General features: G+C 47.6%; 2 protein-coding genes across 3 annotated transcripts in view; one reads left to right on the top strand and one right to left on the bottom strand.

The window, feature by feature from the left end:
- Sgpl1 (sphingosine-1-phosphate lyase 1) overlaps window positions 1–7,842 on the top strand; it is a 52,203-nt gene extending 44,361 nt beyond the window's left edge. For both annotated transcript variants that reach the window (XM_021174072.3, XM_021174071.2), the window contains exons 9-15: window positions 121–226; window positions 965–1,063; window positions 1,878–2,027; window positions 3,140–3,378; window positions 3,783–3,929; window positions 4,699–4,819; window positions 5,450–7,842. In XM_021174072.3, the coding sequence (XP_021029731.1) occupies window positions 121–226; window positions 965–1,063; window positions 1,878–2,027; window positions 3,140–3,378; window positions 3,783–3,929; window positions 4,699–4,819; window positions 5,450–5,590 (1,003 nt within the window). In that variant the 3' untranslated portion in view covers window positions 5,591–7,842. The remainder of the gene's footprint in view (window positions 1–120; window positions 227–964; window positions 1,064–1,877; window positions 2,028–3,139; window positions 3,379–3,782; window positions 3,930–4,698; window positions 4,820–5,449) is intronic.
- Window positions 7,843–11,149: 3,307 nt separating this feature from the next.
- Window positions 11,150–16,216, bottom strand: Pcbd1 (pterin-4 alpha-carbinolamine dehydratase 1). Its single transcript, XM_021174282.2, has 4 exons — window positions 16,131–16,216; window positions 13,267–13,398; window positions 12,774–12,854; window positions 11,150–11,672 (listed from the first exon to the last, which is right to left on the bottom strand). Exons 1-4 carry the CDS (start codon window positions 16,131–16,133, stop codon window positions 11,574–11,576), a joined length of 315 nt encoding a protein of 104 aa, XP_021029941.1. The 5' UTR covers window positions 16,134–16,216; the 3' UTR covers window positions 11,150–11,573.
- Between the last annotated feature and the right edge of the window lie 658 nt (window positions 16,217–16,874).

Genomic DNA, 16,874 nt, shown 5'->3' with positions numbered 1-16,874 from the left:
TGAGGAGGTTCTGCCTCACACACCTTCAGATGTTGTACTAGTGACTTAAAGTGCTGCTGAGTTCTCCTGGGTCCTGTTGTGCTCTGTGTTTCATTAGCCCCCTTCTCCTCCATCACCTAGTGTGGCTCCTGAGAGTGCCCATGCTGCATTCGACAAAGCAGCTCATTATTTTGGAATGAAGATTGTCCGAGTTGCACTGAAAAAGAACATGGAGGTGGATGTGCAGGTGAGTCCTGAAGGTTCGAGGAGCAGGATGTCATGTTGACCACCTCTCCTTCTGCACACAGATGGGCTCCCCTGCTTGGACTAACAGTGTGACAGGCAGCCGCGTTTCTGAGTACTAAGAGGCGGTTGATCTGGTCCTTGATGGCGTCAAGCTGGATTTTACTTTCAACTCCTTTACTTTCTTTCCTTTGTTTGTAAAATGAATATGGATGAACTTATCCCACCACTCACTCCCTTCACACACCTGAATGTGGGGGTTTTTGGGGGGGGAATTGTTTTTTTGAGACAGGGTTTCTCTGTGTAGTCCTAGCTGTCCTGGAACTCACTTTGTAGACCAGACTGGCCTCGAACTCAGAAATCCTCCTGTTTCTGCCTCCCAAGTTTTGGGATTAAAGGCGTACGCCAACGTTGCCCGGCCTGAATGTGTTTTTATCTCTCACATAAGTGTAGAGAAGTTTTTCGTTTTATTGAGGCTTGTAAGGTTAAGTCAAGTTTTTGCTAAATCATCTCTGGTAGATTGTAGGCTGCTAGCTTAGTATGGTTTCTATTTCAATAGTGTTTGCATAGTGTTGCTCTCAGGTACACTTTCCATGTGGCCTTGTCTGTACCCTTCGTAGCAGAAGGCAGTCTTCTCCCAGGGTGTAGAGACCCTAAACCAGTGATTACATTGTCCTCACAGCAAAAGGCATAAGCAGCTAGGACTAAGATTCTTACTTCTCTTAAACTTTAAAATCCCTAGGCAATGAAGAGAGCCATCTCCAGGAACACAGCTATGCTGGTCTGTTCTACCCCACAGTTTCCTCATGGTGTGATGGATCCTGTCCCCGAAGTGGCCAAGGTGAGAGGTTTTGGCTATGCAGGTTTGCAGCATGCACATTAGTACTTTAAAATAGACATGATGATGCAGGGCTTTGTGAGGAGAAAGGTTTTGATTTTAGGTTTGAACATAGCAGATATTAATGGTGCTTATCAACCCCAAGGCAAGTCCCTGCACCTCTTTTGGGAGCCTATGAAGGTCACTAGCATTTTCATTGGGAGAAGCGAGGTACAGGACTCAGGCTGCCTTTGAACGAGGTATTTTTAAATAGTACAGACTCTTAGGTTTCTACCAGGAAGTAATGTGCCATTAGGAACATGTCTACCGTATAATGACTACAGTAGGACTGTTCCCTCTAGAGGCTGTTAAATTAGAGTTCTGCTGTTTCTCCTGTGGTGGTTGGGGGAGCCCTAGGTCAGACATATTTAAATACAAATTACATGAAATATATTTTAGGTGGACACTTTTGAAGATTAAATATACATGAAAAATAAACTTCATTTTAAAATGTCAAAAATAACGATTTTGGACTGTGAGTCAGTTGGGTTGGTAGAGTACATTCCAGACATGTATGAAATCCTGCATTTGATCCCCAGCACCCCATAAAATTGGACATTGTTGTATATACTGGTCATCTGATTAGGAGGATCAAGAAAATTCAAGGTCTTCCATGGGCTACATTGCAAGTTCAAGGCCAGGCTGGGATAAATGAGACCCTGTGTTCAAATAAATATAGCCCCCTTTTAATACCTGTGAGGTAGTACAGAGTAGCCCATCTTTCCACTCCTATTCTGCTTAGGGTTTATTTACGTCTTCATATGTTCTTTTTAACTAGCTGGCTGTCAGATATAAAATCCCACTCCATGTGGATGCTTGTCTGGGGGGCTTCCTCATTGTCTTCATGGAGAAAGCAGGGTACCCACTGGAGAAACCATTTGATTTCCGGGTAAAAGGTGTGACCAGCATTTCAGCAGATACTCATAAGGTGAGCTAAGTGGGTAACCAAGAGATAACAGTTAGTGATTTCACTATTCTGCACTCAACAAATTGACTAAAGCCTTAGTCCCCCCCCCCCCCCGCCCCCCACATTGTCTTAGGGTTTCTATTGCTGTGAAGAGACACTATAACCATGGTAACTCTGATAGAAGAAAACATTTAATTGGGGCTGGCTTACAGTTCAGAAGTTTAGTCTATTATTGTTTTGGCAGGAAGCATGACAGGCAGACATGGTACTGGAGAAGTAGCTAAGAGTTCTACATCTGGATCCGCAGGCAGCTGGAAGAGAATGTCACACTAGATCTGGCTTGAGCATCTGAGACCTCTAAGCCCGTCCCCAGTAAATCACTTCCTCCAACAGCACAGCACCTGCTCCAACAAGGATATACCTCCCAATAGTGCCACTCCCTGTGAGCCCCTGGGGACCATTTTCATTTAAACCACCACACCACATACCACCATATAAAGTACAGTCTGACTCTTGTCTGTCAGCATGTGGAGGTGACAAGTCATGGAGAAAAGCAGCTCCTGCCTTCCCTTATACAGGGCTGAGAGGATTTCCTGTCAACCATCTGTCTAGCTATGGCTCTTGTGCCAAAAGCCTCCAAAGTCTTGAGGTTATTGGCAGTGCTAAGGGTTGATCCTGGAGTCCCTGAGCCTATGTGACAATAAAGCCCATGCTGATGGCAGAGTCCTTTTACGAAAGGAAGCCTGTGTGTTCAGGAGCAACTGGCTTGTTGTGTTTGATGTGCCTCTGCCTGCCTAGAATTCCTGATCCTCCTTCCTCCACCTCCCACGTACTAGGACTATAGGTGTATGCCACTACACTCAGCTTCTGAAAGATTTTAAGTAAGGAAAGCCAAAGACTGAGTGAGAGAGGGAGGAAACCGGTTCTTAATTTTTCTCTGGGTCACCCCTTACATTGAGAATATGGAATCCATGCCTTTGGATTCCTCCTGTCTGTTAGCATTGTGAAGATGAACCTTAACCTGAATAGGAAGTGTCGCAGAGCGCCTGTGAGAAAGCCGCATTACCCTGATGGTTCTGTGGGCAGAGCTGCCAGATACAGCCACACTCTGACCTCTTTGCTTCTCCCCTCAGTATGGCTATGCTCCCAAAGGTTCATCAGTGGTGATGTACTCTAACGAGAAGTACAGGACATACCAGTTCTTTGTTGGTGCAGACTGGCAAGGTGGTGTCTACGCATCTCCAAGCATAGCTGGCTCACGGCCTGGTGGCATCATTGCAGCCTGTTGGGCCGCCTTGATGCACTTCGGTGAGAACGGCTATGTTGAAGCTACCAAACAGATCATCAAAACTGCTCGCTTCCTGAAGTCAGAGTATGTGTGGAAAACGGGGTTCTGCTTTGTCTCTTGCTCTCTGTCTTAGTTGGCCCACGCATCTCTGCCTGGTGGCACACCCTTTGAGCCCTACTGTCTCCTGATAAACTGGGGTTTAGGCCGATTACCAGATGGTGCTGGGAGAGGAAGGAACCCTTGCGTGCTGTGCTGAGACTTAGGAGTCGGGTAGACTGGGAAAAGCCAGTGGTTCTGGATGGAGTTTAGGATCTAGAAAGTTTCTGATGTTCTGTCTGGGAGTCCGATCTCCATAAAACCCACCTGTCCCAGCCTAGCCTCTTTAGTGTAAGAGACAAGTCAAGTCCCAGGAGAGTAGGCTCTGATCATCAACTGAGATAAGGACCGACGGAATGGATATGCTCAATTTCTGCTTTTTTTGTTTTTAGACTGGAAAACATCAAAAACATCTTCATTTTCGGTGATCCTCAGTTGTCAGTTATTGCTCTGGGATCCAACGATTTTGACATCTACCGACTGTCTAATATGATGTCTGCTAAGGGGTGGAATTTTAACTACTTGCAGTTCCCAAGAAGGTATGCTGAAAGCCTCTACCTCTCCCTCCATTTCATGACCTGAAGAGCTGAGGTAGCAGGGTAATCTGATACTCCACTTCTAGAGCCCAGCACATTGGTGGCAACTGGAGTTCATACATATAACGAGTAAGGTGGTTTGCTTTAAGCTCAGGTAGAACTGGCAGCCAGCATCCTGAGGCAGGAGGTCACTTGCAAGGCTTTTCTCTGTTCTTTCTGTGGCCTCTGTGTTCTGTGATCTATCTTGCCTATAGCTATCAGCTTGCTTCTCTAAGATACCATTACGTGTATAATGTTCCCTTAAAGCCCTTGAGAAGGTTTCTGATCACGCAGGCCTGATGTACCCTTCAATATGCTTTTCTGACTTAGTATTTCTCTCCAGCTAGATGGTTATGTACTCATGTACAGCCTGCCTTCTGTACGTTACAGTCCTTGCCAGCTCCATCCTTTCCCAGAGCGAATTAGGAGGTCCCTTGGGACTCCAGCTCTATGGTTTTCTCCTCATCAGGGCTTACCCTCTAAGGTGAAAACCCCACCCTTCATTGCTCATACACGATGGAAGGAGCCACCATTGACAGTCCGTGGGGTGGAGACAGGACAGAACAGCCAGCCGTGTTCATTTTGTTGAGGTGGTTCTTGTTCATGCCAAAATCCAAAATCCTCATCTCCTGAGGTAAAAACCTGCAGTATGGAGAGCTACTGGAGTGGCTTTATCTTAGGCTTGCTTTCTTTTACAAGATCTGTCCCCCCCCCTCTCTCCTTTCTCCCATAGCATTCATTTCTGCATTACGTTAGTACATACTCGGAAGCGAGTGGCGATCCAATTCCTAAAGGATATCCGGGAATCAGTCACACAAATCATGAAGAATCCTAAAGCTAAGACCACAGGAATGGTAAGAATACCAGGGGAGCTGGAGGGGTGGCTCAGTGGTTAAGAGCACTGATTGCTCTTCCAGAGGTCCTGAGTTCAATTTCCAGCAGCCACATGGTGACTCACAACCATCTGTAATGGGATCCCATTCCCTGTTCTGAAGACAGCTACAGTATATTCGCATATATAAAAATCAATCAATCAATCAATCAATCTTCTTAAAAAAAGAATACCAGGGCGTCCCTCTTAGAAACATGAGGAGTAGTGTGGGAGCCTGCCATGCTGTTTGGAGTCTGTTTCTACCTCAGCTTGGTCCCTCCTCCCTACTCGATAGGTATCTCAGGCGAGATAGAAAGCAGAAGCTGCTGAGCAGAAACAGGGTTGCTCTCATCCTGTGTTTGAAAAGAAACTTTTGACACAGAAAAGGCGATAAGCACTCTGGTTTTTGTTGTTGTTATTGTTGTTTTTAAGAAGACAGTAAATCCCAGAGTAGTTCCTCACTTGGAACGGCAGGCTGGAAAGTACTGGTGACAAATAATCTATGGAGCTGCTTGTCTGATGGAAGGATGCCTGGGCTCGGAATGGGGGCTGGGTGCATAAGGATGGCAGCTGTACTCACATCACTAATATAGATCCTTGGTTGGATTTGCAGGGTGCCATCTATGGCATGGCCCAGGCAACCATTGACAGGAAGCTGGTTGCAGAAATATCCTCCGTCTTCTTGGACTGCCTTTATACTACGGACCCCGTGACTCAGGGCAACCAGATGAACGGTTCTCCAAAGCCCCGCTGAACTTTGACCCTTGTGGGTTCCATGGAGCTTCAGGCCTTCAGAAGGTTCTTGGCGTTTGGAACAGACTGCACACAATTTGACATCTGGACTGGCTCCGTAGAGCACAATAGGATAAACCTTAAGATAGCTTCAGCCTCAGGACTCCTTTGTTTCCTTGTGGGGCTTTTAGTTTGAAGACCCTGAAAGATCCCACTGCATAGTGAGTCTGCCCTGGTTATTAATGTTACCCTAGAAATTGCTTTAACCTTATTTTTCTCTAACGTCTTTAGCATCGTCTTTACTTAATCATTGTGTGGTGGCTCCGACCTGTCCTGATTGCTTAGGGAAAATGTGAGATAGCAAGAGGGTGTCTCTGCTGCCTCAGTGGGGTGTTCTGGCCATCAGGCAGGAGGCAGTTATGTACCGTGTTCCCTCAGGTGGGTGTCTATCTGTCCCATGCAGGGGGAGGTTCAGCCTCTGCTTCAGGAGATGCCGCTTGTCCTCAGGATCACTGTCATTACAGCTTGCTTTACTTTTCCAAGCACACGTCGGCCAGACTGCTGGCCTCTTTTTTTTTATGTTTTATTTTTAAATAACTGGAGTATATTCCCTTGGCAGGGTTTGAAGTGCTCCTTTGTCTTGTGCATGACCATGGCTGCTGCCATCTTTGGAGACGCCTGTTGGCAGTCATACACTTGTTTGTTCTTATTACTGTAGGGTAAGAAATGAACATGTTTTTCAGAGAATCTAGGGCTTTCTGGCTGTTGGCACTGCCTCTCTGGATGGAGTAGGAGTAGATCACTCCTGAGCCCTCTCCTGGGCCAGAGAAGCCACAACCAGACCCTTTCCCATATTTTCGTGAACAGCAACATAGGTAAGCGCCTACGTCGTGCACATGTGGGCAGTAGTCTTCCCCTTCGACATTGCCTTAAGCCTTCATGTAATGAGAATCTGCTTTTATTGAAGAAAACACTCCACAAGTGTCCTTGACTTCCTCATTGGGTGTGAAGATGTGCAGAGGACACTTGCTCCATCAGTGTGTGTTCTTCCTGCCCCTTCCCCCCTTACTCAGCTTCCAAAGGTACGACAGCATTTTAGCTTCAGGTACTAGACGTTCCTCAGGCCCCACTAAAAGGAAGCAGCGTAGGACAAGAGACATTTTGGAGTAGAAAGGGATGGCTACAGCCATTACGCTTGGGGCCTGGGGTTCCTTCTTAACACTGATTACCCAGGGCTATACAGGGACAGGACCAATCCCTGGCCAATTTCCCATTTGCTTCTCCCTTATAGGGACTGGGGGCTCTGAGGTAGGCAGAGCCCCTGCCCAGCTCTGATGACCGTACCATGTGCCTTTCTACCCATCAGTGAGTAACAACCCTCGTCCTCACCCAGGCCCTGGCAGAAGTGGACCACTCTTTGAGGTGTGTCTGCTTATAGGAGAGAACTTGGGACAGATCACCAGAAGCCATGCTCTGTTCCTTCCCCTTCTCAGGGATTCCTGAGTATTCAGCCTGGGTATTGCTCGCTGGGAGAGCCAGACCACCAGGCTCTTCCTCACCCTCCTTAGGAAGTGGTCTTCAGCACTGTTCTGACCCCAGGTGTTACCAGCTGGCTCATCACAGGGCATGTGCATATGTCCACTTCCCTCCTGTATGCTCTACAGTGCATTATGAGGCTCAGGGATGGTTGGTGTTGACGTGTGTCACAGAGAGGCTGAGTTCCTGAGCGTACACACTTAACAGTGGTTAGACTGTTGGACTCCTCTGGGCCTCCTCTCTGGCTTACAAGTGGCTAAAATGGAGAAGCATCCTTTATAGTCTCAGCAGAGCCAGGGACCAAGTCGCTCCCTTCCTTTGTGGTAGCACTAGCATGGGGTGCTGGTGTTTTTCAGAGGGACCTGCTGCAGCCATTTTAATTCATGATTAGGAACCTTAGTGTGACTTAAGAGTTTCATTGTGTGTTTATGTGTGCATGCCATGCCTAGTCAGTGACAGGGGTGGGTAGGGTGTCTAGTATCATGGTATCACATGGCTTAGTAGATGCCACAGTAGCTTCTGCAAACACTGTACTGTCTTGTTTCTGTATTAGATGTCGGTAGTCATGTGAATATACTGCCATGTCACTTTTAATAATACCAGTTTTATACTTGGAAAATGGTACTTGCCTCTTTGAAATCTATTTTGTCTCTAATGTCCCTACCATCTCTATGTTCTTTCCTAACTGCAGCAATAACCCTTCAAAAGCAATTGAATAATAAATGTCCCAAACTGTAATCATTGGATGGTTGATTTTTTTTTAATATATATATATATACACAAATCACAAATACAGCAGTTGCTGAATGGGAAAATGGTGAGCATTCCCCCATTGCCCTTCCCCCCTGGAGACATTTAAATTGTGACATACCTGCAACAGTGGCCATCATGAGGCACTTCAGCTGGGAGCTTCATTGTCTCCAGGAGCTGCGGTTATGTCTTTCTGGAGAGGTCTATAATCTTGGCCCTTAGTTCCCTGGGGTCTTGGCTCTGAACTCCTCTCTATCCAATCTACCAGAACATACTTATGTGCCAGGCCTTACCACTGTCTGCCTTACCACTGGGGTACTCAGAGTGCTGCGGGCATGGCACTCAGGGGAGGCAGAACACAGTTCATAATGGGGGTCCTCAGTGCATGTTTTCCCAGTGGGAAACAGTGAAATCTGGGACGATTGCTATGGTTCCCAGTCTCCTGTGTACCCAGGTGCTGCTGGCATACAGATGGGAATTGGGAATGGGGGTGGCAGGTGTTCCAGTCCACGCTTCTCCTCAGGGCTTCCACACACCCAGGACTGGACGCATCCTGGTTTGGTTCCAATCGAGTTCTGTCAAGAGTGAGTATGGAGGGGCTAGACTAGAGAAGGCCTTCTTTGGAATAGATAAGGCCTCCCCTACTTGGCAGTCCTTGATAAAGAAATGGTCCTGGCTTGTCCAAACTGCTTTATTTGATGGTGAATGTGAATGTGTGCACCTTACTCAGGGTGAACCAAGGTTAAATACCCTTTGTGGGAAGGGAAGCTTATTGGCTGAACACTCAGGGCCTATCTAGGTACCCCATCAGCATAGAGAACTTCAGGTTTTTATGACTTTGCTTGGGTAGAGGTGAGTGTGGGGACTTGGAACCCCCTGCTTTCCTCAGATAGAGGTGTGTGCAGGGGATTCCCCGCACAAGGTCAGAGAAGGAGAAAACCTGCTACTAGGGAATCTCCCATTTTTCTCCAAGCTCAGAGGCTATCTGGTCATGGTGGGTTTTGACCTTAATTAGCAGAGTTTCCCCACACTGATGGATTAGCTGCCTTGTGCGGTCACCTACCAACTGTACCATGTGGCTCTGTCTGACCAGTCAAAAGCCTGTCATTTGGATTGGGAGTCTATACCACTCCCAGTGCTGAGTGTCACATTCTGTCACATAAGAAAAAGGCTTCCAATGGCTCAGGTATCCCAGCTTTAACACCAGGGAGCTTTCGGGGCATTCCAGCTTTGCCAGAATGAGGGCAAAGAATGTTTACTTTTTCTAAGGTTCTTGATGAATGGCCTAGATCCCTGGTCACCAAAATCCCTAAAATCTTCACCAGTACACTTGAAGATGATCAATACATATATAACCTAATGCGATCAATCACCAGTACACCCTGGGCAGACCTGAGATGCTGATGGTTTCATAACTTTTGTCTTCTGTGTGGTTCTTGATAGTACTGAGTTGCCTCAGCCAAACCCAGTGGTGACAAAAGGCGATGTCAGGCCTACCCGGACAGCCATCAATTATAGCTTGGGTAGACAAAAGTCAGGCTTTGACAACCTTGTGATGCTGGGTATCGAACCCAGAGCCTCAAGCATCGTGGGTAAATATCCTACCACTGAGCTATGTTCCCTCTCCTATTTTATTTTGTATTCTTTATTTTGAGATAGATTCTTGCTCAGTTGCCCAGACTGGAATTGAACTTGTAATTTTCCTAAGTTGGCCTCCTAAGTGGGTGGCTTCCAGGCCTGTGTCATCAGGCCCAGCTTGACAGCCTTTTCTTGCTATGGTTATTCAGGCCTTCCTTCCACTTGTGATTCCGTGTGATTGTCATTTCAACTTGTCTCTGTTTAGAACTTCAGTTACCTGGGTTGATCTGAAAGGAAACAAAACAAAACAAAACAAAAAACACCGATTTCTAAAAGCTGTTGTCTGTCATTTGTAGATAGATGTGCCTCATACAGATGTGGAGCCACCTGGGTTGGCATTTTCAAATCCAAATCCATCATTAAAACAGGAAGGCCATTAACAAACAGCAGAGCCAGATCCACCATGTTTTCTGTCTTTGACCCACACGCTCAGGTGTTAAATCCAAGCACACCTGGGAATATTGTCTGAAGTGGAACAGGTGATGCCACTGTCTTAGGTATGGGTGGCATTGCTGTTAAGCTCTGTGGACAGATTGCCAATGCAGAGCCAGCCTCTGCCTCTTTTGGCCCTAGAAGGATCAACTTACCCAAGCTGCCTGGGCTCCAGACCAGAGGTCATCAATGAGGACTGCAGTGGGGAAGGGTGCTGTCTCCTGTTCTGGGTGTCTGGTGGCACACAGGTGAAGATGATATTGGACTTGGTTTTCAATCTTCCCATTTTGTCATTTCTTGGGCATTTTCTACCTTTGAGAATTCCAAGCCAGGGGCCTGACCTATATAAACTGGTCCTTAACTGCTTTAGTAGCATCGTCCATCAGTCCCTACACTACTTTGTGTCTTCCTGTAGAGTAGCAGCAGGCAAGCCCTAAGTCCTTTCCTAAGACTGAGAATTGTAGCTGTCAGAACCAGAGGTCTTAAGATGTTTTTGGTCCCAGTGTACTAGAGAGTGTATTGGAAGATCAGAATTGATCAGAATGCACAGAAGGGGACTTCGGGTGAGGAACTGGTTCCAATGATAATGGAAGTCACGTTGGCTAGCTGGAGGAGGAGTTCCAGCCTAGAGCTCAAGACCCACGAAGTCAGAAAAGAACTGACATCCCAACTCAAACAGGAGTCCAGACTTCCATCTGAAGGAGAAATGGCAGCCTTTTTGCTCTATATAATAAGCCTCCAACTGATTGAATGGAGCTCACCTAGGCTCATTCATACAGAATCAGCCTTGAGAAGAAGAGGAAAATAATGGTGGCAATCTGCCTTTTTAGATGTGGGTTCACATGCTGTGTATACATTCCCCTCCTGCTGATGTTCCAGCAGCAGTTCTGGTCTCTGAGGCCTAACTGGCATCTTTCCTTGTTACCCTAGTCACTTCTTTGTGTCCCCTTAGCTCCAGTCTAAATACCCTACATGACAATGAACCCAAAGGTAGAGTGCTTTGCCCTCTCCCATTCCCTCAGTATCATGGACCTACCTGGCTTCCTACCCAGGATAAGTGCTTCCATTCAGTTGCATTTGACTGGGGACAGGCTCAGTGCCTTAGTTGGCCGAGTGTGTGCAAAGAAAGCCGTGGTTCTGATCCCCAGAGCCACAAAAACAGAGCCGACCTCTAAAAATCAAACGGGATAGATTCTGGTTCGGCGGAAAAGAAGGTTCTAGAAGCTGAGCCCATCGATAACATAGTTTTATTGGAGGCGTAAAAGTACATGTTTCCATAATACATTGGAGCTTGTTTTAGTAGTAGGATCTGAATTGGACTTTTATGTCCTGCTTTATCACAGCTACCTTGGAAAATGAACTAGAAAGGGTAAAAAAGGAACAAGAAGCAGCCTGGAACATTACTGAGGCTGGGAACTATACAGAAAAAGGGAGAGCTTATTCAAATTAGTGTAACATGGCAGAGCCCCAGTGAGGAGAGTGGCACTGAGAAAGGTCTTAGTCCCTGCTGTTGACATTGACATCCCTTCTGCATAGGGAGGTGGTGGTCACTGAAAGAGTCAGGGAGCAAGGGCCAGCCTCCTTGGTTCCTTTCCTAGGTTCCTCCTTCAGTCACTCCTTCCCCCAAGGAAATAAGAGACAGGGTAGATCTATGTCATAGACACGGCGACTTGTTCGATGAAGCTGGCCAGGTTTATATCCCGTTCCGAAAGACCGGCACATTCATGGGTGCTCAAGGTGATATGGACCTGAATAAGAGAAAACTGGAAATTCAGGGGTAGTACCCTCCCGGGAAGAGCTGGAGAGCCACCAGCTATGGGCTCAGCTCTACCAGGGACTGCATGATAGCCAGTCACTATAATTCCTTCTGGTGACCAGGAACTGGACACTAGAATTCCCCAAGACAGTAGCTGGTCATTGCTTTCCTGACTGCACCGAGATAGGTGCAAAGCTGCTTACACATCATGTTCCCTTGATAGTTTCCAAAAATAGTGATGACCTCAGTAGTAGGATAAAAAATGCAAATCCAGATAGCAAGAGAAAACAAAACAAAAAAAAAACAACAAAAACTTTAAGCCAGGGGCCAGCAAGTTGGTTCAGTGAGAAAAGACATTTACCAACAGACTTGACAACCTGAATTCAACCTCCAGGGTAGAAGGAGAGAACAGACTCCCTCATGCACAGCCTATATGTGCCCATATTTACATTTAAATAAATGTAAAAAAAAATTTTTTTTAGGGGGCTAGAGAGATGGCTCAGAGGTTAAGAACACTGACTGCTCTTCCAGAGGTCCTGAGTTCATTTCCCAGCAACCACATGGTGGCTCACAACCATCTGTAATGGGATCCAATGCCCTCTTCTGGTGTGTCCGAAGACAGTTTCCGTATATTCATATACATAAAATAAACAATTCTTTAAAAAAAATTTTTAAGCCAAAGTTAAAATCAGAACTTAAGGTGGGCTCCTAAACACATCCTTCACTTTTTCCCAAACAGTCCAGCAGTTAGCATGCTCATCACAGTCTGATCTGTTTTATTGTTTTCTTGTTCTTCCGTCTAGAATAAAGCCATTAGTGCTGTTAGCAGAGGGCATATCCTTCCCTTCCTGAGTCTTGCCTTCTTAATAGCTGGCCACAGCATTTTAAAGTGTTTTAATTTGCATTTATTATCTCCAGTGAGACTGGCTGTTTTTGTGAAGAGTCTCTGTTGGTTCTAGGTTGGAGACAGAAGAGATGAACATCAACTTATTGGTGAGGAAGGACCTACAGTCCAAGGGTGAATCTTTGGGGAGACTTGGGGTTCTAAGAGATGTACAGAGCAGGGCACAACCCGGGGGACAACGCCACTCACCTTGTTGTACACGTTAAACCACTCGGGATGGTGGTCCAGCTTTTCAGCCTGCAGGGCTACTCTTGTCATGAAGCCAAAAGCCTGATAAAAAAGAAGGAAGAGCCAATGAGTCATGGCCAATAAGGCCTCGATGCAGTAGAGATAGCCTAGCTTTTTCCAGGGAGTGCCAGAGCTCTAACACACCCCACTCCCCACCCCCGTAACATCCTGCCCCTGGTCCTGATGCCTGTGCCAGTGTCTCTAGCATCCCTAGTGTGGTCCACACAGCACAGGCTGTCAGTATTTGCCAATTCTTTGCCGCTTATTAAAGTGCCTTCAAAAGGGCAGACACTTGCTACCAAGACTGTCTCCTCCAATGACTTTCCAAGTTCCAGAAGGGAGGGTTCAAGTCCCTCCTCCTCTCTGCAGGTCACTTGAGTATGTCTTTCCCCTTGGCTAACAGGACATGACATGAACACACAGAGTGTAGCCCACTCAGGCCTGCTCCACATACCCTGTTGAAATCTTTAAAATGGAACTGCTTGAAGATAGCATCTCGGCCTTCCACTTCATTCCACCCCACAGCCCTCAGGTTTGGCAGCAGCTGGTCTCGCTCCTCGGTGCTCAGCCTGTGTGCCTTGCCGGCCTAGGAGAGGGAGGATAGAGAGGCCCCAGGGCATTCCATTTACAGGTCAAGAGTGTGCCTCAGACCTTTGGGAGGACTTCAGTGCTGGCTGCTGTGGATTCAGGTGCCCCTATAGCAAGCAGCAGGCCTTTATGTTTCCAGAGAGGAGCCCTGCCAGGAGGTGGGGTCTGGGCCGTTTACTGATAGACTCTGGGTCCTGTATGTTTTTAGTTTTGTGGTTTTGTGTTTCGTTCCTTTTGATATATGTGTTTGTGTGGGTAGGTTCAAGTATGGGCATGCGTGCATGTGGAAGCCAAAGGACAATCTCAGATGTTACTGTTTGGATATCATTTATCATTAATTTAATTTAATGTTTAATTAGTTTTTAATTTTATGTATATGAGTATTTTGCCGTCGTCACATAAGTCTGTGCACCATCCATGTCTCTGGTCCCTGCAGAGGCCAGAAGAGAGTGTTGGATACCTTAGAACTGGAGCCACAGGCAGTCATGAACTGCCACGATAGTGCTGAGAGTCAGGTCCAGGTCCTTTAGAATAGGAGCCAGTGTTCTCAACCTCTGAACAAATTTCCAGCCCCATTTGATTTTTTTTGGACATGGTCTCTCACCAAGTAGGTTATGCTGGCTGGCCACAGAGCCTCAGAGATCCATCTGTCTCTGCCTCCCCGGTGCTAGCATTACAAGCACACACTATCACGCCAGTGTTTTAAATGTGGTTTCTGGGAAGGAGAACTCCCGTTGAAAGCACTTCACAAACTAGGCCGAATCTGCAGCCCAGATCTTGGGGTTTTTACCTGCTTTCCTAGAGAATGCCAAAGAGAATGTGTTGTGGTGAAGTGTTCCCCCATCTCTTGCTCCCAGAGCCTCACAGATGCCTGCCTGCCTTCATCTTTTTGTGACAGCACACCCACCATTGAGTCCCCAAGGTGGTTAGAGCAAAATTCAGCCCAATTCCAACACATTACATGTTCTTCCTGGCATCCCCATTTTTCTGCCTTCCCTCTATGCTCCATCCCCACACCCATTCTGCAACGTTCAGGTGTTCTAGAGGAGAAACAGGCCTAGACAAAGGGGATGTGAGTGCTCTGCTCTTCCGACAGTCATCCTCAGTCAGGAATGAACTGACTCAAGGTGTGGTCTCTTAGAGCTATAGCCCTGAGAAGGGATGCAGAAACCCATTCAAACCCATTCCCAGATGAGTCTCTGCCACCTCCTCCTCACCTCTGTATAGTCCACAGCTGTAAGGGTGAGGTTCTCAGGGCGGCTCTCTTAGGAACCTAGGACCACAGGGCCCAGACTCAAAATGGAAGTAGTCTGTCAAGGGCACCTGGCATGCTCATTACCCTGTTATGCAAAGTGCCCACGGTGTGATCCCCCCAGCACATACCAGGTCAGGTCCTGAGTGGACCCCTGAAAAACAGAAGTTAGTGTCTGTTCTATCCTCTAGAGGAACGTGGGACCCTGAGTCTAACAAGCTAGGATTGTGAAATAGAATCACCCAGGGATACAGTGTTCAACTGACAAGGACTCAAATTTGGCTTGGGGAGCAAGAGGAAGGTGAACTGTGCCCTGCAAGGCACCTATCTTTTTCGTACCCTGGGGTGGGTGGGCCCAATGGCCCTTTGGCTTCATGAGTGAAGGGATGACTTCCACTCCTTAGACCAAGAGATGCCAGTGGGAATACTTCAGTAAGTTGCAAGGTTATCAAGTGAAAGTCAGCTTCATTAAAAAAAAAAAACCAACAACAACACTTCCTAGAACAAGAACACCTGTGACAGTTCTCAGGCCAGCAGTGGGACCTACAGAACCAACACCAGTGTGTGTGTGCTCTCAGAAACAAGGAGCTCCACTTCGGTGCAGAGATCTGCTCTGTGGTTAATGGTAGGGGTGGGGGTGGGGGTGGGGGACTGACACTTCCAGCATTGACCCTTCAGTAGGTGATAAACGGGACACTTGTAACCAGGCAACCAGGTATCAACAGGGCTCCAGAAGTGTGTGTGTGTGTGTGTGTGTGTGTGTGTGTGTGTGTGTGTGTAGGCAGTATTTCTCTTTAGAATTTTCCAGAACCAACTCTCAGGCTGACAAGGCTCTGAACTCAGGTCAGAGGGATAAGGGCCTTATTTGCTTAGCGAAGCTCTGTCAGCCTGTTAGTGTGGGCTGAGCGATTACTGATTATCCAAGCCTGTGGTGTCTTTGGTCCCCAGTGACTCCTCCCAGGCCTCAGCTGCCAAAACACCCTCCTATCCCTGATCCAGTACAGAGAACCCGAACCCGCGCTATTTGGTAAGGGTTGCAGGGAGGTCTAGGGGCTCCTTTCCTAGGGACCTACCAAAGATCCTGACCCACCACCACGCCAAGGTGGGACACAGCACCCTATCTAGGTGTTAGGGCGGGGCTTAAGGCCAGGGACAGCACTGGGGTGCAGAGAGAACTGGACCCCACCCCACCACCCCCAATCTGGCTAGCCTGTAGGGCCAGGCAGCGCCACGGAGACTTGCCTTGCTGCCACATCCCGCCAGCAGACCAGGCCTGGGAGTTGGGACAGGCTAGGTTTCCAGGCCCACCGCCACCCCCACCCCCCAAGGGAGGCCCGGCGACTCTAGCCCGGCTGGATAGCGCTGCAGGAGGCTCAGCGTGGCCCGCGCCCCCAGCATCGGAGCCCTAATCGTCTCCCCCACTCCCGCCCCCCACTTCCTGGTCTCCTCTCAGGGTTTACCAGACTTCCTGCTCTTACCATGTCCAGTGCGGGGAGCAGGTGGCAGCAGCGAGGGAGAGAGCAGCGGGCAAGCAGCAGGCCACCGCGGGGGCGGGGCAGAGATCCGGTGGCCGCGGGTAATAATTAACATGGGTCCTCCTTGCTCCACGCCCTTGCAATGCTTTCCTTGGTGCCCTGTGCTCTGTGAGCATGGCTGCATGATGGGCTCCAGGGCAAAAGCTTTGACATCTCAGTACCTCTGCTCCCTCTCTGCCAGAGGACTCTGGGCACCAGACTGCCTGACCTATTGTTATTGTAACAACGACAACAAAAGCCACCCAGATAAATGTCACATACACTGGACTGCACATATATAAAACGCACAGTTTTAACCATCTTAACAGGACAGAAGACCTTTTTTTTTTTTTAAGATTTATTTATTATATATAAGTACACTGTAGCTGTCTTCAGACACACCAAAAGAGGGCATCAGATCCTATTACAGATGGTTGTGAACCACCATGTAGTTGCTGGGAATTGAACTCAAGACCACTGGAAGAGCAGCCAGTGCTCTTAACCACTGAGCCATCTCTCCAGCCCAACAGAAGATATTCTAAAGGGACTCAACGTGTCCCTCCCTTGGGCTATCAGGCTATTGAAACTATGGAACCCAAGAAATCAGAGTTTCTTCCAGGAAAGGCATGGTAGGAGAAGGAAAAGGCTAAGGTCTGGTGCCAGCCAGAGAAGAAACTTGTCTACTGGAAAGATTTCACACCGTTCTGG

The sequence above is a fragment of the Mus caroli genome, unplaced genomic scaffold, assembly GCF_978045245.1.
Source record: "Mus caroli unplaced genomic scaffold, Mus_caroli_1 scaffold_9, whole genome shotgun sequence".
NCBI classification, from domain to species: domain Eukaryota; kingdom Metazoa; phylum Chordata; class Mammalia; order Rodentia; family Muridae; genus Mus; species Mus caroli.
The sequence above is the reverse complement of the archived record's forward strand: the minus strand, read 5'-3'. Positions and strand labels throughout refer to the sequence as shown.

Coding starts and splice junctions, on each gene's coding strand:
- Pcbd1 (XM_021174282.2), bottom strand. Junction 12,855..13,266: donor ATTTTAAAGATTTCAACAGG/GTATGTGGAGCA, acceptor CTTTTTTATCAG/GCTTTTGGCTTCATGACAAG. Junction 11,673..12,773: donor GGTTTAACGTGTACAACAAG/GTGAGTGGCGTT, acceptor TCTCTTATTCAG/GTCCATATCACCTTGAGCAC.